The sequence below is a fragment of the Siphateles boraxobius genome, unplaced genomic scaffold (genome assembly GCF_051911475.1).
Source record: "Siphateles boraxobius isolate OS27281-9 unplaced genomic scaffold, OSU_SipBor_1 16, whole genome shotgun sequence".
NCBI classification, from domain to species: domain Eukaryota; kingdom Metazoa; phylum Chordata; class Actinopteri; order Cypriniformes; family Leuciscidae; genus Siphateles; species Siphateles boraxobius.
In genome coordinates, this window is record NW_027508766.1 from 7,429,136 (window position 1) to 7,448,343 (window position 19,208).

A 19,208-nucleotide genomic window follows, 5' to 3' on the forward strand; every position below is an offset into this window, starting at 1 on the left:
TGATACACTGAGAGTGAGGCTCTTAAGCAAACACAGATCTATACGGAACGAGCCTGGATGGACTTGTCATTCCTTATTTATGATAGATCATTCAGAGACCTGGCCAAATGAGACATGCACATTAGCGGCTGCATTAGTGTAAGCACTGGTTTAACGTAAGGGATACAATGCAGTTTGAATAAAGACATCTGCTTTGATTGACATTGAGGAAACTGAGGAAAATTCTGCATCAAAATTATCTCAAACAAATTCAACAGAAGAAATTTAAACTGCAGTTGTCATTATAATGTAAATAGATAGATTGGTTTTAATTTATATTATATTAATTTATTTTGTTCATTTAAGATTAATACCAACCAACCACAATCTTTTCTTTAAAAAAAAATCTACCGAGGACAGTGTTACATAACAATTAATGTTGTTTTGCAGAAGTCTAGGACATGCATTTTGTAATGGCTATTTGGACAAATCAAGTGAAATGCAGAAACAATGAAAGGATGCTGATGGCATTTGGCAGACTGACTGGAGCCAGTGTACTGCCTGTTTTCAACACTTTCAAAAATGTCTAAATGCTATAAAGGCCTTCTTGAAATAAGAATGGCTATTTTGAGGAGTGTAAAAATAGACTGAAGCATTAAACTTGTGTCACCAAATTCCTGGTGTCTGTATTTACGAAAGTAATTAAAACGCTAAATATAGATCTTGCTTAGCTTTGAAAGAACTTTCAAAGTTAGCTCAAATTGTTCTGTACAATATTTCTTAATTAAAAATAAACCCAAAGATCTAAATAACTCAATTATGAAAACTAAATATAAGGTCTTAAAAAAGCTAAATGGGTAACATTGTTTGCACTTTGTCATAAATTAATTTCTCTATCAGTTAAGCGTAAGATGGATGTGTGTAGCAATTCTATTTGCACTGATATTGAAAATGAGTCCTTCAACAAAGGAAAACAGAATAGATAGGAAAGAGAGCCAGACAGGGAAGGATCGGAAGAGACCAAGTTAGACCGATTGCCATATGGCCGTTTATTGTCAGAAAACAGTGAGGGGAGAGAAGAAAAAAAGCAAGTAGTTGCGTAGAGTTTTGGCAGGAATGCAGGAAACTAGACCTGGTGGCATTCCAATCTGGCTCCCTCCCAATAATGCTGGGATATCCCTCTCAGGCTGCGTGTGGGTCGGCTCGAAGCCAAGCCATTACGAAATAGGAACAAACTGCATACTTCATCACAGTCTAGCCAGACAAACATTTGTGTGTGTGTCCACAAAGAGAATCATATTCTGTTGTACACTTAAATATTTATTGCTTTTACTTTTATTTATTTAGTGTTTGTTAAATGCATGCACATGCATTGAAATGCACAAGTTTTCTTTGCTTTGCACAAAAGTTATTACTTTCTGTAGCACTGTGTTTTCTGAAACTGATTTTTTTAACACATTTTTCTTTTTAATTGAATGGATCCTCGCTGAATAAAAGTATTAATTTCTTTGAAAAACCACACTGACATCAGACTTCCGAACGATAGTGTCTGTTTTATCAAACTGGCTCCACTTTAGAGTAAATATGCTTTATCAGCAGGCTCTATATCTGAACCTATTTGAAGCACATATCAAATGCTCACTAAAGGTACAGAGTGTCCTTTTCCCCTCAGCAAATATCACTCTTTTGATTACTCAGTCCGACCTCCACTTTGGTTTCGGGGCGTATGTTTGATCCCCCCCTAACCCTACCCCCGTCTCTCTTTGCCATGTTTTGCAAACATGAAAAAAACTCACATAATGGCTTTTTCCCATAACAAGGATTTTACAGGACCATAGAGGGGGCTGGGCAGGGCTGAACAGGGTGGAGGAAACCTGGCAGTGGTGTTTGGTTTCACTATAAGGTTGTGGAAAAGGAGGTTTCTCTTTCCTTCTTTAGTCCGCTTTAGTTAAATTAGTGTAATGGAATTTTTTTATATACATTTTTTTTTTTGCCTCAGAGGATATTATCACTCTCTAAACTTTTGTTTTATATAAATATTTCTTTTTGCCTCAGAGGATATTAGCACTCTTTAAACGTTTGTTCTAAGGCTCAGAAGAGACATATCAACTGTTTCAGTCTCTAGAAGTAATGGTTTGAAACCTGTGTAAATTCAAAATAATCTGTTTGCATTTTATAATTGCAGATTATTGAGTATCGAGGCAGCCAGCTGTGACCTAATTTACTCAAACACTCACGATTAAGCAAAACATCTCTTGGAGAAAATAGGAAATGAGGCAATTGTGAAATCATTGAGAGGAAGACAACGTACACCCCCCCCCATACTCCCCCCCCGCCCCCCCCACTCCCTCCCTCAACCAGGAAGGCGAAGTAGTCTTTGTGGTTAAACAAACTTTGTCAGTGGGCAGGGTTTTAAAGATTAAGATATGCACCTCTTTGTTTTGCTGGATACTTTTGTAAAGAGGAAAAAAAAAAACCTGTGGAAGTGAGAGACAGAGGCTACATGCGCCTAAAACAGCCTTTACCCATGAGCCTCTGCAGATAGTCTTCTGATATATTTAAATGGCCAGTCCTAAAGTCTTCTCAAGTAACACACTTCAATTCAAGCCCATTAATACCTTCATAAAAATGTTTGGAGCCTTCTTTGAAATCCACACACACACACACACACACACACACACACACACACACACACACACACACACACACACACACACACACACACACACACACACACACACACACACACACACACACACACACACACACAGTAACTCCGGTGTCAACACAAGACATTCCTTGACTTTACAGGCCTGCTCCACCCCTACGGTATCCCCTTCTGTTTGATTGCTCTGCTTTGCTCATATGTTTTGGGGTCCTGAGAGTCATTAAGGGCCCCAGCATGAAGTCTCAAGCTAAAACACATGCACAGAGCTAATTCTCCATATGGCACAGAGGTTGTGATTTTTCCTAGCAGCACTATCGTTAGTGGACAGCTGTGGCAGATTCATTTTGGACGTGTGCTGTCAGTGGAAATATTTAATAGAATTCCAGTCATTTCAGTTTTAGATCGCCTTATAAATAAGAGCCTCCTTTAGCTGTGTCCAATTGGTAGGTTGTTATAAAATCTCTGTTGACATGTCATCAGCTGCCAGAATTGAGAAGAGCTGATAAGCCTGCTCTGAACATGAACCATTCAGAACTGGTCACAGGCCCACAGCTAGAGCTATATTATCTTGCTCACTGACTATAATAACAAAAACAGTGTCACGTCAAAGTGAGAGCGTTCCACTTTAATCCTGTGTTTGCCACTGTCTCAGTCATCAAACCCTGTTAGTGAATGTATGTATGCATCTTTTTGAGTATATCTTGAGCAAGAGGCCAATAAATATGCAAATGTTTCGGTTTTAATTTAATGCTTTTTTTTATCATTAAGAAAAGTTATATTTTCATTGGTATAACCTATTGTATTCAGTAGAAATACACAATATATTAGTATACCGGTTTAAATATAGAATTTTTAGCTCTGATATAGATTCATTTACTCAACCCAAGCCATTTTAGACCACATGGTATCATTTAGACATATGAATTGTGTATATGTTTTCTTTTATTTTTACATTTAGATTACCCTATGTAATATTTACCCTATGTAAATGGAAATATAATTAAGGACTTATAGATTAATGTTTTTATAATGTTTTTATAATTATAATTTTTATAATTATTGCCCACAGCAAGCCGCTTTCTCATCGGCGAGCACTCTTCCTCTGCTGGTCAGCTCCTCCAGCGCCCACAGTCATTTAAATTCACTTACAAAACTATTAATTTTATAATTAGTATGTTTTATTGTTATTTGTATATAATTTTGTATTGAAAATTGGCCGTTACAGTGTTTCTCACAGGATTTTGTGAGACTGGTAGGTGTACCTCAGTCCCTTTAGGGGAGTGGTCTTCACTATTTTTTTCATGAGAGCCGCACTGATAGGACAAAGTCAGTAGGAGAGCCATTTTTACAGGAAAGTATAAAAAGTTACATCCAGTCATAAATACCATGTCTGTTTATTAATATGTCACCCCTGAACATTCAATATGCAATGCAATAAATATTTTTTTTTTAATGATTTATCAGTCAAATTTGTAACTGAGACAAGATGATTTCCCTTAATGACAAAAAAAGCAGGATTTCCAGAATAGATTCATCCAAAAATGACATTAAGTTTTTATTTTCTACATTAACCCCTCATGTATCTAATCATCCAAGAGCACATGCGGCGTTAAGAGCTGGAAATACCGCCATAACTGGCAACTTCTTAGACAAGATATGTTTACATGCATAACTTTTGTTTCAATCGGTCTGAATTCATTGTGATTGATTAATCTGAATGTATTGTAGTTTACATGAATGCTTAACATCGTGATATGATGCATGATCGGGGTGATGTGCACGTTTATAAGTCAAAAGATTCAAATTGGGAATAGGTTTTTTGACATTCGCACACTGCACAAATATACAAAGTTTCCCGCTGTTGTCGCGTAATAACCATTTTCCTACATTGGTTCTTTATTTGTTTTAAACAGCAGACTTAATATCAAATTCTGGTCATAATTTGGAGACTATGATGAACCGTTATGCCGTGCTGTTTGTATTGATCACGCAGTAAAAATGCCCAAAATCAGTCGTCTGTGGATGAGAATCTGAACCAAGGACTGGTGAGCCGTTGTCCTGCTTCACTTCACAGATACTGAGTGAAAGGAGAATTATAGAACGACGTGACACTGCTTATACAACACTTTATTCATCAGAAGAACAGCGCGTTCAGCGCGACGGACGGCGTCCTTTCAGTTTCGGTTTTCAATCGATCAAGTGAACATGTTCTCTCGATAAACCACCCCTTTCAATCCGATCAAAATTATTTGAAAATAGAGCTGACACTTTGAGTTTTTAATGGGTTATGTTATAGTCCTACTTCTTTATAAATGTTTTTATAAAATATCTGTAGTGACTGCTTGATCATATCACTGTATTATTTACCGCCATGAGAGCCACAAATGAAAGCTTGGCGAGCCGCATGCGGCTCGCGAGCTGCGCAATGAGTAACACTGCTTTAGGCGGACAAAGTTAGTGAAATGCTGTAACCATTTGCCCATTAAACTGTTAGAAATGATGTGAATGTGAAAATAAAGCATAACTGGTGTCTGTTGCATTCCCAATTCCATGCTAAACTCACAGCACATATAGAGATGGAGTTCAATGCATTAATTCACTGTAAACTGAGCCGTTCGGTGAGTGGTGGTCGAACAACAATGTTTTTTTGATGGCCAATGCGATATATATATATATACATATATATATATATATACACACACACACACACACTTTATATAATTACTGTATATACACACACTTTATATAAATTTGAATTAATATTTAATAAATAAGAAATAAATCATTCAAAAATTAATAAAAAATATAAATCTCTTAATTAAACACTTCAGATGGCAACTTCTTGTCCGCATTCACTTCACACGAATGTGACCGTGTATATATTTGCTGACTGCTGACGGTAAATGAGAAAGTATAATAGTGTTTGCCTTTCTGTTACTAATAATAAAAAAGCTTATGCTATAATACTTTTTTAACAGTTCTTCTATCTAGTTACGTATTAGACAAAACCGTTAAACTGAGACCATAACTAATAAAGATGGGTAATGGGAGTGCTGTGTGCTCAGGTGCTGCCAATCTCAGAAGACCCGTTTCCAACACATTGGCCAATCAGAAAAACGTATCGACCGATGCTGATATTTAAAAAATGGCAAATATTAGCCGATATTTCAGCCTTGGCAATATATCGGTTGACTAGTTCTGAGATGTGGAAAACACTGGATCACGAGTTGATCGCATGAGTGAAGTGAGCGGATTGCTTTGAAACATGCAGAACAAACAGACTTGGTTAAGTTGTAGCGTTTTACAATTTGATATGGGGATTAAGCCATTGTGCTTCTGATTTTAATTAGCTTGAAATATACTTTGCCAAAGCAATGGTGCAAAACACAACGTTAAAGACCTTTTATCTTATAAAGAGAAGTTCAATATTTTTTTGGTTCATTATGAAACTGGCGGGACAGACTAGACTGGCGGGCCGCCACAATCTAGTTAATGAATGGTAAACACTGCATAATATAACAATAATAAGCTTATCTGTACAGGGAGATGGATTTGTTTAACTTGCCTTTTTAATGTAGATGTCACTTTTTAATTACAGGAAACTTGGCCTTTCTTGTGGAGCTTGCAAAAGTCATAGGGCAATGAACAAACTCAGCGAATACTAATATTGTGTGGTTATAAGAAGTGACACCTTCTCAAAGCAAGAGCAAACTCTATTTTGCGTGGCACTGTAATACATAACATTAACCTATTAATGGTCTCCATAGCTTTTCAACACTAGCTTGTGCCCTTAATCTGAAGAATGAGGTGTGATTTCAAGCAGTTGTAGAACACATGGCATCATTTGGACACACAATTTAGAGTGCATGTGCCCTGCGTGGTTTCCTGTATGCTGGAGTCAAGTGATCAGAGGTAGCCCATGTGAATTGTAGTTTGAAGTGAAATATTCTAGTAATAATATGTTTTTGTTCTCTTTTTTATCAGTTCTAGATCAGGAAAATACTGATAAGTAAACCTAGCTTCATTAAGTCTGAGAAACTTTCAATCACTGTTGTGTAAAACATGGGAAAATCATTGCTCATTTATTTGTACTAGTGAGTCATTGCGGATTGATTTCGCAATACACTTTGTGATCATGGTTGCCAGGCATAGTCTATGCAAACATTAAGTCCAGCATATAAAAAAAAACGTTCTGTTCATTTCACTTCTAATTAGGGATGGGACGATTACCGGTTTCACTATAAACCACGATAAAATGTACTGATGGTTAGTAATATCGTTTAAAATTCAATTATCATTAAAACCGTGTTTGATTATCGCGATTTTAATAACTCACTATAAATCCTGTCCAGCCAGCAACAGTCTGACGCAGGCGTGCTCGCGCAATGTTTGTTTTTGTACATTTTTTTTTTTTTTAGAAGAAATGGCGGAAGGTTGTAACCGTGTTCGGGAGATTTTTCAGCCTTTTAAGAGGACCAAATCTGAGGTATGGTTATATTTTGGCATTTACAAAAATCCTGAGGGAAACTTAATCGAGGATGGTCACTCTGTCTGCAGAACATGCACAAAAAAAGTCGCTGCGATAGATGTAAACACTTCAAATCTGCCGAGTCATCCTGTGACCATCACACACTGTTGTATAGCGAACGCAAGGCAAGTTAACTTTGATCTCAAAACTAAAACTACGTCTGGGAAATAATTGGGCACAAAATGTTGTTTTGAGTTGAAATATTTTATCTCACTCACTTGAAATAAACTTGAAGCTTCCGCGAAGAAAAGTTCGCAGCAAGTGTCTTTGAGCCAAAGACGAACGAACAAGCTCAAACAAGACTATTAAGAGTGACATTTAAGAGATAATAATGTATATTCATTGTACACTTATTACACCGTTTTTTTTTTTACCACATAATTACGGGGACATATTGAATAGAGATTAATGTCTCTATTCTTACCTGTTAAATCCATTTTGTAGGCCTACAGCGTACAAAACTCGTCCAGACAAGATGATCACAAAAATTTTATCAAATTCTGTAAACAATAAATCAACTCCGATTTCATTTTCAAATCAGTCAAAAACGGAGACGCAAGATAACAAGTTGTATTTGAATGAAATGAGAGAGCGCGTCCGTTGTGATATACATGGATGTGCTGTGTTATAATGCGTTGCTATTGACGACGGTCATTATAAGGAACAAAATGCAACAGAATAGAATCTTGCTTTAAAAAGTGCATAGAGCTGCTCTTTTTATTTGTTCTTTGTTGATTCTCAAATATAAAACTTGTTGAAATGTTTTCAGTGTGAGCATCATTTCTATTTTAACACTTTCATCTTGTTTTAACAAAACTGTGATAATATTGATAATCACGATAATTTCGGTCACTATAATCGTGATATGAAATTTTCATACCGTCCCATCCCTACTTCTAATACATAATCTATATACAGTACCAGAGTCAGTGGAAACATTCACAGATTGTACAGTAGATAACTTTTGACATGCTTTAATATGGTGCAGCAATTAAGCAGAGTTTTTTTTTTCTTTCATATTGAGTGCCGCAATGTCATTTGATCATTAGACATACATGTGATTATATTGTTTTAAGGTCATTTACTGCACACTCTGTGCAAGGTTCATCATACATTTTTCTTGGTACTTGAAGTAAATGAGCTATTAATGGACATACAGAGCCGTTTTACCTTCAGTTCAAGAGTAATGGTCAGTAAAGGAATGCCTAATCTTTTGCAGTGTGTTTAGGCTAAGCTGGAGCTCAGCAGTAAAACACTTTTAGATGATATTGCTTTTGGCTTTGCATTTTTGGTTCTTGGTGCTAAAGTGTTTTCATTTTCTCCTTGTGTCAGTACAGTATCAGTAAGACGCATGCAGTGCAGTGAGTATTAGATGGCAGCAGGCAGCAGCTGAGGTCTCATGTCATCAGTCTCAGCCCATATGGCTTCACGTGTCAGCGTTCATTAAGGTGAAGAGTTGTAAGGAAAGACAGGGAGGAATCAAGCATTGAGTGTCTTGGGCTTACGGTCAGAATCAGATACTCTCTTTACAGGATTAGCTTCTTCAGCACAACCCCCCCCCCCCCCCCCCCCAATCCTAATGATCCCTCACAAAACATACACACACATTTTTTGTGTTTATTACTTTAGAGTTTAAAGTGCCCTGATTGGTTTGGTCAAGCATTTAGACATGTCCATACAGTACACATTGTGTTCTAATTAGGTGTGATGCAACAAGTGTCCAGTGACAAGCAATTTGTTTGACCACACTGTGCACAAAACGGCTGCATGATGTAACACAGTCACATCCAGAAGATGCGTTTAATGCTGGGGATGTGTGCACAACTGACTAGTTGGTGGCTTACCTGAGGGACTATTTGTGTAATCTGGCTTAAGGGAATGCTGTATTTTGACATCTTCCCATACTTGCAATGAGAAGTGGTTATCCACCTTGTTCCTGACCGAGCCTATTGTGTTTTGAATTATGGGAGCTGGGGGCACTTTCGGTTTGGGAAACTTCTCAAAAAGACTGAAACAAATCATAAAAAAAAAATGGTTTCGCTACAAATAAATATGATCCGCCAGTTTGACTGAATGAGTTGTACAATTTCCGTTTTATTTTCAGACATTAGAAGAATAACATGACTAACGCTTGGTATTTTAATGTGATGTGGTATCATAAGAATATCTGTGGCAAGAGCTCTTTTCAGTCGCCGCATTCTTTTCTTCCTGTTTATTTTCTTTTGTTCCTTTGTATTCCTCTTTAATAGTATGACAAAAGACAACATATACGACTGCACATTTGTGGTCTGCTCTCCTGATTTAATTTATGATATATCACATTAATGATTAACTGTAATTTACAAAGTATCCCTCGTTTTTCTCCCCAAATCCTTAAGTCTCATTCCAGGTTTGTTTTCACACGGATGCTTTAAAAATGTAATTGTCTCCCCTTTTCACTTCTAATCCATATTAGCAGTGTTTACTGGACAGTTAGTAAACACTGACTTCCTCCTATCTACAGCAGGTAAATAGAATATTTATTATGTCAAAATTAGAGATGCACCGATTACAATTTTCTAGGCCAATTCCGATTTTTCATGAGTTTGGCCTGCCAATACCGATTTTAGCCGACTCCGATTTCATTTTTTCTAACTATACTTTACAGCAAACACAAATATTTATTTTCAAGTGGAGCAAGTGCAGGGAAACGATTGGGAAATAATAAAAACAAGTTTAAATGGGTAAATTTTCTAGAAATATTTTTGGGTCTTCATTTTCTTTTCTGACATAGCCTACTCCGGTTCTTGTTAAAACTCACCAGACATGCAAATTCTGTGCATTTTGGGCACTTTTTGGGTGAAATAATATTTATTTTGTCCAACAAAAGTGTGCTTTCACTTAAATTGAGCGCGAGCAGCGCAGCAAAAATAGACTCTGTGCCGAAACCCCGCTTCACTGTTGCTCACGCGACGCTCCTGCTCGACGCTCACGAGCTGCTCCTGCTCTCGGTGTGAATGCACACATTGATTAACATGCATGCCGTGAAAAAAGCCGCGCTGCTCACGCTTGCGGTGCCAGACACCCCAAGTCTCCCGGAAGTTGCGGGACTCTCCCGCATATTGATAGCGGCTCCCTGATGCCCGCAAATTAGTTCAAATCTCCCGGTATCTCGAGCTCGCGAGCTCCAAACCGTGTAGCGCGCGCTCGACAGAGGCAGAGAGCGAGAGACCTTGCGTGTGTGCCTCATGAAGCGCATGTAAACACCCCCCAACAACAACAACAACAACAACAAAACCGAATCTCTAGATTGAAAGCGTGTTTGAATATTATTACTCAAGTCAATTCTTAAGTTAATAAACATTTTTGATCAAGACAACGCATGTTACATATAGACAAATACTAAAGTGAAATTTAACCCATCCGTAATATTCTTGTGGAAAGAATCCAGCTTTTGGGGTTATTTTTGGTCTGTTGTAGTAATATTAATGCTATTACACGTTTAAGTTTCCTTTTAATGTTCAATGGTTGAAGGGCGAGTAGAAAAATGTCACTTCATTGTACCCAGTTTTTATAAAAAAGCTTATTATTGATAGATTGAACCTTTCACTGATTGTTTACAGTTTAAGTTACTCCCATAATTTGCGCAAACCGTCATGGGGTGTATGAAAAAATTGGATAAACCGTCTGTAGTCAACCATTTCTAGGGTTTACAAAGAATGGTGTGAAAAGGGAAGCATTAAGTGCTCCAAAATCTCCTGATAGCTAGCTGCATTGACCCTGCCCTTGATAAAACACATTGGACCAACACCAGCAGCTGACATTTACTGTAATTTCGTGCGCACTGGTAATAATATTTTTTCAAATAAAGAAAGACAAGGTAACGCTAATTTTTCATACAGCACACAGTGAAAACGATATGAAAATGCAGTTGCCCTATGTGTCATATTCATATCGTTTTCACTGTGTGCTGTATGAAAAATTAGCGTTACCTTGTCTTTCTTTATTTGAAAAAATATTATTACCAGTGCGCACGAAATTACCAGATTACTGAGTGCCCTGTTACAGTCACTTCCTTTTTAGTCACATATTCATATATTTTTAAACAATTACTTTGTGAAAAATACTGTAATAGGATTGCTGGATTCAAGAAGTTGAATCCCTAACCCATCTACAGTATAAGCATGTTTATTTTAAGGATTTGTTTTCTAATTTATCTATAATTTATTAAATATTGATTAAAATAAATATAAAGTGTATATATTAGTGCTGTGCGTTAAACGCGTTATTAACGGCGTTAACGCAAACACATTTTAATGGCGTAAATTTTTTTATCGCGAGATTAACGCTCTTTTTGGCATAGCCAACTTTGTATTTTTTTCAAATGTTGTTGCAACAACTAGTAACGTTGGAAAAACTACAACATCACACCGGATAGCTAGATCGGAAACAAAACAACAGGCACGCCGCACGTACTTTTTTGGGCTTGCGCGCCGGCCAAATAGTAGTAGGCTAACGTTACGTTTTGACTGGATGGCGCGAGCGCGAGACGCCGATTTAGAGTCGTGCACTCTCAACGCAATAGAGTGCGGCGCGGGACAGTGCGAGGGCGGGCTCGAGCAGTAATGCACTCACTCTGTGTGCGGATACGGGAGAATAAAACGATTCGCGGGACTCCCGCAAACTAGAAATATCTATGAATAAAACATAAAAACTAATACATTTTTATTCATGTTGCAGAAAAGCAACAAGAACAACTAAAACAAAATAGAAACGATTTACAGGGCAGAGTTTCTTTTTATAACATGTTTGCAGCGTTGAGGGATGTAGCCAATCACAGACATATGTGTTGATTTCTTGAACGCAATGGCCAATCAGAAGCATTTAAAATAGACTCCCCTCACCGCTCAAAACAGACTTTTTGTTCAGTGCTGAATTCTGTATGCTGGCAAATTATAACAAACAAAGTGTATATATTATGAAAGATACATTGTGCAGTCAGCTTCATTGATAATAACAGATGTGTGAGATTGCGATGAACTGATGTCAGCTTTTTAGGAATTATTAAGGGAGCGCACTTTGCGCGCATTCAGTCATGCCAAACCATGCACTCAGTAGCCTGCTTGCTTTTATGTTATAACAGTGGTTTGTGTGTTAATGCTTTAATAACAAATAATTTATCAGGAGCATTTATGCTTATGTGTATTGTGGCGACACGTAGGCGAAAGTATTTGGAGGTAGCCTACAAAAAAAAGAGTGTATTTGCGTGCGGGAGCGGGACAAAAATGTTGCGGGCGGGAGAAAGTAACATAGAAAGTAGTTGAGAACGTCAGTTAAAACGACCCACGTATTAAAAAAATGGACGGGTTTAAATCGGGCTCGGGCTCATAATTACAGTTTATGTGTCGGGCCGGGCCGGGCTCCGACACAATGCGCACGGGCTCGGGTCGGGCTTGATTTTTTGGGCCCGATCTAAGCTCTACAATGGATGACTTCAGACAGAAGCACATGGATACCACAGCTAAGAACAAACTTACTGCTGATCCACTTTTCCATGTTGATAAGAGCATTAAAATTAGAAAAAATAATGAGACAAATAGAAATCAAGGGACATTTAGAATAGATAAAAATGTGCGATTAATCGCGAGTTAACTATGGCATTAATGTGATTAATCGCGATTAAATATTTTAATCGTTTGACAGCACTAGTATATATATATACAGGTCCTTCTCAAAAAAATTTGCATATTGTGATAAAGTTCATTTTTTTCCATAATGTAATGATAAAAATGTAACTTTCATATATTTTAGATTCATTGCACACCAGCTGAAATATTTCAGGTCTTTTATTGTTTCTGGTTCAAAAGTGGCTTGACCTGGGGAATGCGGCACCTGTAGCCCATTTCCTGCACACGCCTGTGCACGGTGGCTCTGGATGTTTCTACTCCAGACTCAGTCCACTGCTTCCGCAGGTCCCCCAAGGTCTGGAATCGGTCCTTCTCCACAATCTTCCTCAGGGTCCGGTCACCTCTTCTCGTTGTGCAGCGTTTTTTGACACACTTTTTCCTTCCCAAGGACTTCCCACTGAGGTGCCTTGATACAGCACTCTGGGAACAGCCTATTTGTTCAGAAATTTCTTTCTGTGTCTTACCCTCTTGCTTGAGGGTGTCAGTGATGGCCTTCTGGACAGCAGTCAGGTCGGCAGTCTTACCCATGATTGCGGTTTTGAGTAATGAAACAGGCTGGGAGTTTTTAAAAGCCTCGGGAATCTTTTGCAGGTGTTTAGAGTTAATTAGTTGATTCAGATGATTAGGTTAATAGCTCGTTTAGAGACCCTTTTCATGATATGCTAATTTTTTGAGATAGGAAATTGTGGGTTTTCATGAGCTGTATCCCAAAGTCATCAATATTAAAACAATAAAATAATTTAAATATTTCAGTTGGTGTGCAATGAATCTAAAATATATGAAAGTTAAATTTTTATCATTATATTATGGAAAGTAATGAACTTTATCACAATATGCTAATTTTTTGAGAAGGACCTGTATATAAAAATATCGGCTTTATATCAGCCATCAGCCACCCTGCTCTCTAAAATATCGGCATCGGCCATCAAAAAAACAATATCGGTCGACCACTAATTATAACTGCATTCTAATAGTGTTTATGTTTGTTTTTTGCAAAGTGAGTGATATACTCGATAATGTCAGCTCGCAGCCTCGCACATAAAAAATATATTATCGTTGACGATACAGCTAATATTTACACATGCAGACTTTCTTCTGCCGCAGTCTGCAGTACTTTCTGCATGTGTTGATTGACAGATGTCTTGTCCAATCAGCGATCAGTATTCCATTCGCCACATATACCTACCTTTTCTGTTTTGTCTGAGTTGGCATTGTGTTTTCTGACTTGTCCATTTGTTTTCAGATTTGTCGTTGTTTTCTGATTTGTTACTTTGTTTTTGGAATTGTTATTATGTTTTCTAATTTTTTTTTAGTCTTTCCATTGCGTTTATAAATTTGTTGTTTTGTTTTCAGAAATGTGGTTTGTTTTGCACTTCTCGGCCACCGTACATTCACTGCAGGTTTCGCATTCACACCAAAAGTCCGTGCACCGCTGATCTATACAATTGACCTATGGCTAAGCCATGCCCCCTCCACTCACTCGGACAAACTGTCAACATTCGGTGACAGGCGCTATATTTAGTTATGTTGAAGAGGAGTGAAAAGGCTACATTTTCATGAAATTAGTAAAAAACAAAGTTCCCCAGTTGTTTTGGTAGAAAGTTGTCTAAAATATTGTGCTTTAATATGTAATTAATGGTTCATGATCAAATTAAATATGTACAGGTCTAAGTTGCATACTATTCCAGGACAAGCCTTTTAACATCTTTGTTTGGTGCTACAGTATTTACATGAATCATTCAGCACAACACTGCTAACATTTGTTATCTCGGTTATTTACAGATAATTAATGAAGCTAAGTGACATGATGTACAACGCAGCTAGAAGCTAACGTTAACGCTTTCTAATGTTAGGCTAACGTTAGTCTAACGTTACGTTAGAGATGTTAAAAATAACGTTCAAATACTTTGTTGATGTAACGTTACCTTAGAACAGATGTAGACATCCTTGTTTAATTTATCCCTGTTTAGTTGGTGTTGTGTCTACCGCATAACTTAATCCAGGGCAGACGGTTGAGATGTGGCTTAATTTGGAAAGGGTAAAAAATACACACTGTCGCCCAGCCTCTCGGGATACCTAGTGTCGGAGTTGCATGTACTCCATGCACACCGTTTGAACATTTTAAACTTAAAGTGACAAGAAAAAACATATAAAAACGAATGAAAAGTGATTAAATGCAATGCATTTCAATGGACGTGGAAGCAGAGAATGTCCGAGTGTATTGGGAGCTATGCGCACTGTGATTGGCTCATCGCGTTTGGGGGCGTGGCTTAGCCATAGGATAATTGGCTCTCTCATAAAGCCTCCTCTCATACACCTTGTGAGTACCAAATTTACTTCTTTTCCGTGGCTTATTGCGTTTAAACGGTCAAATACTCACAAAATTATGTCAAAATGCCCATCATGGCGAGTATTCAGGTTAACAGTCAGTTTTGGAATGTAAATAGTTGAGAGAAAATGCATGTTGTGTAACAGTAAATTGGATCCGTGCATAAACTCTTAAAGTCACAGCAGCCTAATATTCCTGCTGCTGTCTTACATGTTAATCAAAGAACAAAATGCAAAAAAAAAAAAAAAAAAATCCATGCTCTTGTAACTAAATGTAAGCATTAATCTGTATTTCATTTTTACAATGAAGACTATCTAGTGTAATTTTTACATTTAATTATTTTATTTAATTTCTGTAGTGTTTCTTACCTGCATACTAACCTACATTTATTCCCACCTGAAAAACTTAAAGCACTGTTTATTTATTTTTCTCTTTTTGTTTCTTTATTCTATTCTCTTTATTTTTGCTATCGTTTGCAATGTGTTTATGTGTTCTTATTGTTTTACTGACTGTTTACTTGTCTTTTATTTTTTGTAAATTTAGTTGAGTTTCAAGTAAAGACTCCCTGTGCTGTGTGTAAGCTATTTTTAACAAAATGACCAAAATTATCAAAACATTATGAGAATAATAAACTAAATGAATTCTAGTCAACTTTTTTTTGCTCATTACTATTCTGCATCAGACCTGATTAGGACCTGGTGTCAGATGTGTTGTGTTTAAATTCGCTGGGAACATCATTGAATATTTACAGTTATAACTGGTGATTGAGCTCTCCAAGCTGAATAGCATTTTGAAACCAAATCGATCAAGTCTATTTGACATCTTTGTGTTAGTTTTGTCTGTTTATGTAAACTGTTAGTGTAATGCTAGTAGTAACACCCTTTTCCTCAGCAGTTGAATCATTTATAAGATGGAGGGTAATCTCAGCCTGACCCATTCAGTCTGATTCAGAGACACACATGGGGCTAAAGCTCACATGTAACATTAGTAAATTAGCTTGTTGCTTAATCCCACAGGAGATGTTTGGATAATGGAGCACAGACGGCAGGTTTTGGGGTGGAGTGGAAAGAAAAATGAAAGGGCTGTTGTCTGAGAATAAGAATGCAAATATAAAATTTTATGGCTAATCCAACTCACTTGCCTGTTAGTACAATGTATGGTACTAGAGAAACTAACACCAGAATGTTTTGTGTTGTGACCTTTACTTTGTTTAAAACAAATGCCGTCTTTCATTGCTGGCTTCATTAGCATGAGTCAAATGTAGTTCTTTGTACGTCTCAGCCCGTGATTTCAGTTTTGCCCTTGACATGTGTTCAGTCAGGCCAAGGCAGCGGGCCAGGAAGGAAGCTGAAAGATTCGAGTGTTGCTTACGGTGGCGGTGGCTCTTCTCTGATTCAGGAGGTCAGTAATCACCCCCACCCCCTATTTCTCATCTCTTCATTCAAATTGAACGCACACCCCCTTTTACTGGCCTCAGGCCTCTCTGTAACAACCCCTCCAACCAAACAGTATAGTGACAATCTGTAGAACTTGCGCCTGTTTCGATGATAGTGTTAAAGACAAAGACCATTTTTCTGTCAGATGAAACAATAGTGTGGAACTTTTTTACAAACTCTCCCAAGTCATTTAAAGGGACAGTTCATTCTAATAAAAAAAACTTTTTTGTTTTTGTATGGTTTTGCTCCCCATTGGCTTTCATTGTTTGGACAAAAAAAAAAGCAGACATTTTTCAAGATATCTTTTTTTTTATGTTTCACAGAATAAATAAAGCCATATAGATATGGAATGATATAAGGGTGAGTAAATTATAAATGAATGTTCATATTTGGGTGAACTATCCCTTTAAATGTTTTAAGAGGTATATGTAGAACACATGCATGAATTTAAACTTTTTATTTAAACGTTGAAATCACTTAACGTAACCTGATTCATTTATTTGAAGGAAGAATTAATTCAGCAGCAAAGCATCAACAAGCCACTTGTGAGACAAAGTAATATCTGTCCTAACTACAAAGTGTGAAACTATCAAGGTCCAATTTAATCCTGAATTCATGAATAAGTGCTACTCAACTGACCGGCCAGTGCCCTACATAGTTCACAACCCACATGCAGCATAGAAGGCCTGCTTTGTTTTTAATGGCCCGCAATGAATTCAAGGGTAAATTAGAGCCTGGATTCCACAGGCATGTGATACAACATTCCCCACCTTCATGAAAGAAACCTCAATTACAGCAGACGCTTTAATGCAGAAGACAGCTCTGTTTTAAAGCCGCTGATTATTTCACCCATTTAACAAGAGCCATTTCAGTACTATTGCCATGGATGTCATTGACTTCCCCACCTCTGTGCTAAAAGATTTGCAGGTCAGTAAAAGAAACCTCTGCTTGCTGGTGCCATGGCAGTGAAAAAACAGGGAACAATTAATAGTTGAAACAACATCAGACGCCTCCGAATCCTAGGGATTGTTTGTTTTACAGAATTTGCCCTGCGCCCAATTCCTTTCCTGTTGCTGTAAAGATGATTTATCAGGTCTGAAGGGAACGATGAAATATTTGAAACGAAAACAAGCTTGTGTTGCGTTTTGCCCATAGGGTTTGTGTTTTATCTATCTGGTTCTGTTGTTAAAGAAGGCCGAAACCTAAACTATTTTCACATTTTAAAATAAAAAACAACAGTAAACAGTTTTTTTTACATATATTATGTTTTGATGAGGTTTAAGAAGTCCAGTAAATTTATTTTTAATCTTTAGTAGTTTTTGAGATGTACTTGTTATTGTAGTGTAGTTTTCTAATGGTCTTTAAAGAATATATAGCTTGGTATCACTGAATGCACGTTGTCAGTGATTTATTCAATAAACAAGACTAATATTAATTTATAAACGGTGAGATGCGTTTATCACCATATAAATATACGGCGTCATGGAAAACACGTATGAATTGAAAAAAATTTCATATTTTCTACTGTATAGCGTCAAAGACTAAGTTACTCCAGCGGAAATCAAGGAACACAAATGGATTGTGAGGAAATTATGATTTTTTGCTGCCTTTTATGTGTATTACGGTAACAACAAACTGTTGAACCAATCAAGTTCCAGCTGTCAGTAGAGCATGAAGAAAGTGGACTCTGAACTTCAGTGTACAATAAAGTAAAGAGCAGAGGCTTCTTTTGTCCATGCCATTTGTGGAAGATTTCAAAATTGTGTAAGAGCATCAGGATCCTCTGATAGTGACTATTGAATGTTTATGTGCATGTGTACCAATTACACTTAATTTTCTGTTTCATTCTACTCGGAACTCAGTTCCATTTGTATTCAATATTAGCACTTCCGCAGAGGAAGGGACAGCTTAAAATGGGCTTCTTGCTAGGGGTGCTCCGATTTAAATCGGCTAGCGATCGCTATCGGCCGATAATCGCTTCTAATCACTCGATCGGTGATCTCTCAATTTGCCGATCTCAGAAACCAATCTCAGGCTGATGAAGCAAAAAGACGCACACTTGCCGTGAGAGGTACGGCAAAGGCTACATGACATGCTTGCAGCGGCGCCGTCGCAGTCTCTATCCGGCACTTGTAAAATAATTATAATGTTGAAGGTGAGGTTCAATTGATACATCTTCTTACATCATTATTAAATAACTTTTGACAAATTAGTAATTTGACCTAGACCTAGTTTCACGAAGAGCATGAGCGAATCTGTGCTCTCTCTCTTAAAATGTGCTGATGTCCTCTTCACATCACCACATCGCATCTCCACTAAAAGTATAACACTGATCCAGAGATGACAAAGATGAAGGCAGGTTACAAGAATAACAGGATTTATTTAACAAAAAACTCCAACAATAAAAAAAACAACTGTGTGCTGTCCACAAATAACAAACTGAGGCTTCAAAGGAACTTATGTAGTGGTATAAACAAGGTTAATAAGGAGACACAGCTGAACTAATCATATAAGTAACCATGACAACTCATAAGTGGCATGAAACTAACTAAACAGGGGTGCGTTTCCCAAAGCCAACTATGGTCGCAAGTTCCGTCGTTAC

The 19,208-nt window shown here is 37.3% G+C and overlaps 1 protein-coding gene across 4 annotated transcripts in view; it reads left to right on the plus strand.

Annotated features, from left to right (window-relative positions):
* arid3c (AT rich interactive domain 3C (BRIGHT-like)) overlaps positions 1 to 19,208 on the plus strand; it is a 103,346-nt gene that overhangs the window by 8,436 nt on the left and 75,702 nt on the right. For 3 of the 4 annotated variants that reach the window (XM_077231368.1, XM_077231370.1, XM_077231371.1), the window contains one exon: positions 16,488 to 16,571. The exons of the other annotated variant lie outside the window; for it this stretch is intronic. In XM_077231368.1, the coding sequence (XP_077087483.1) occupies positions 16,488 to 16,571 (84 nt within the window). The remainder of the gene's footprint in view (positions 1 to 16,487; positions 16,572 to 19,208) is intronic. 4 annotated transcript variants of the gene reach the window in all.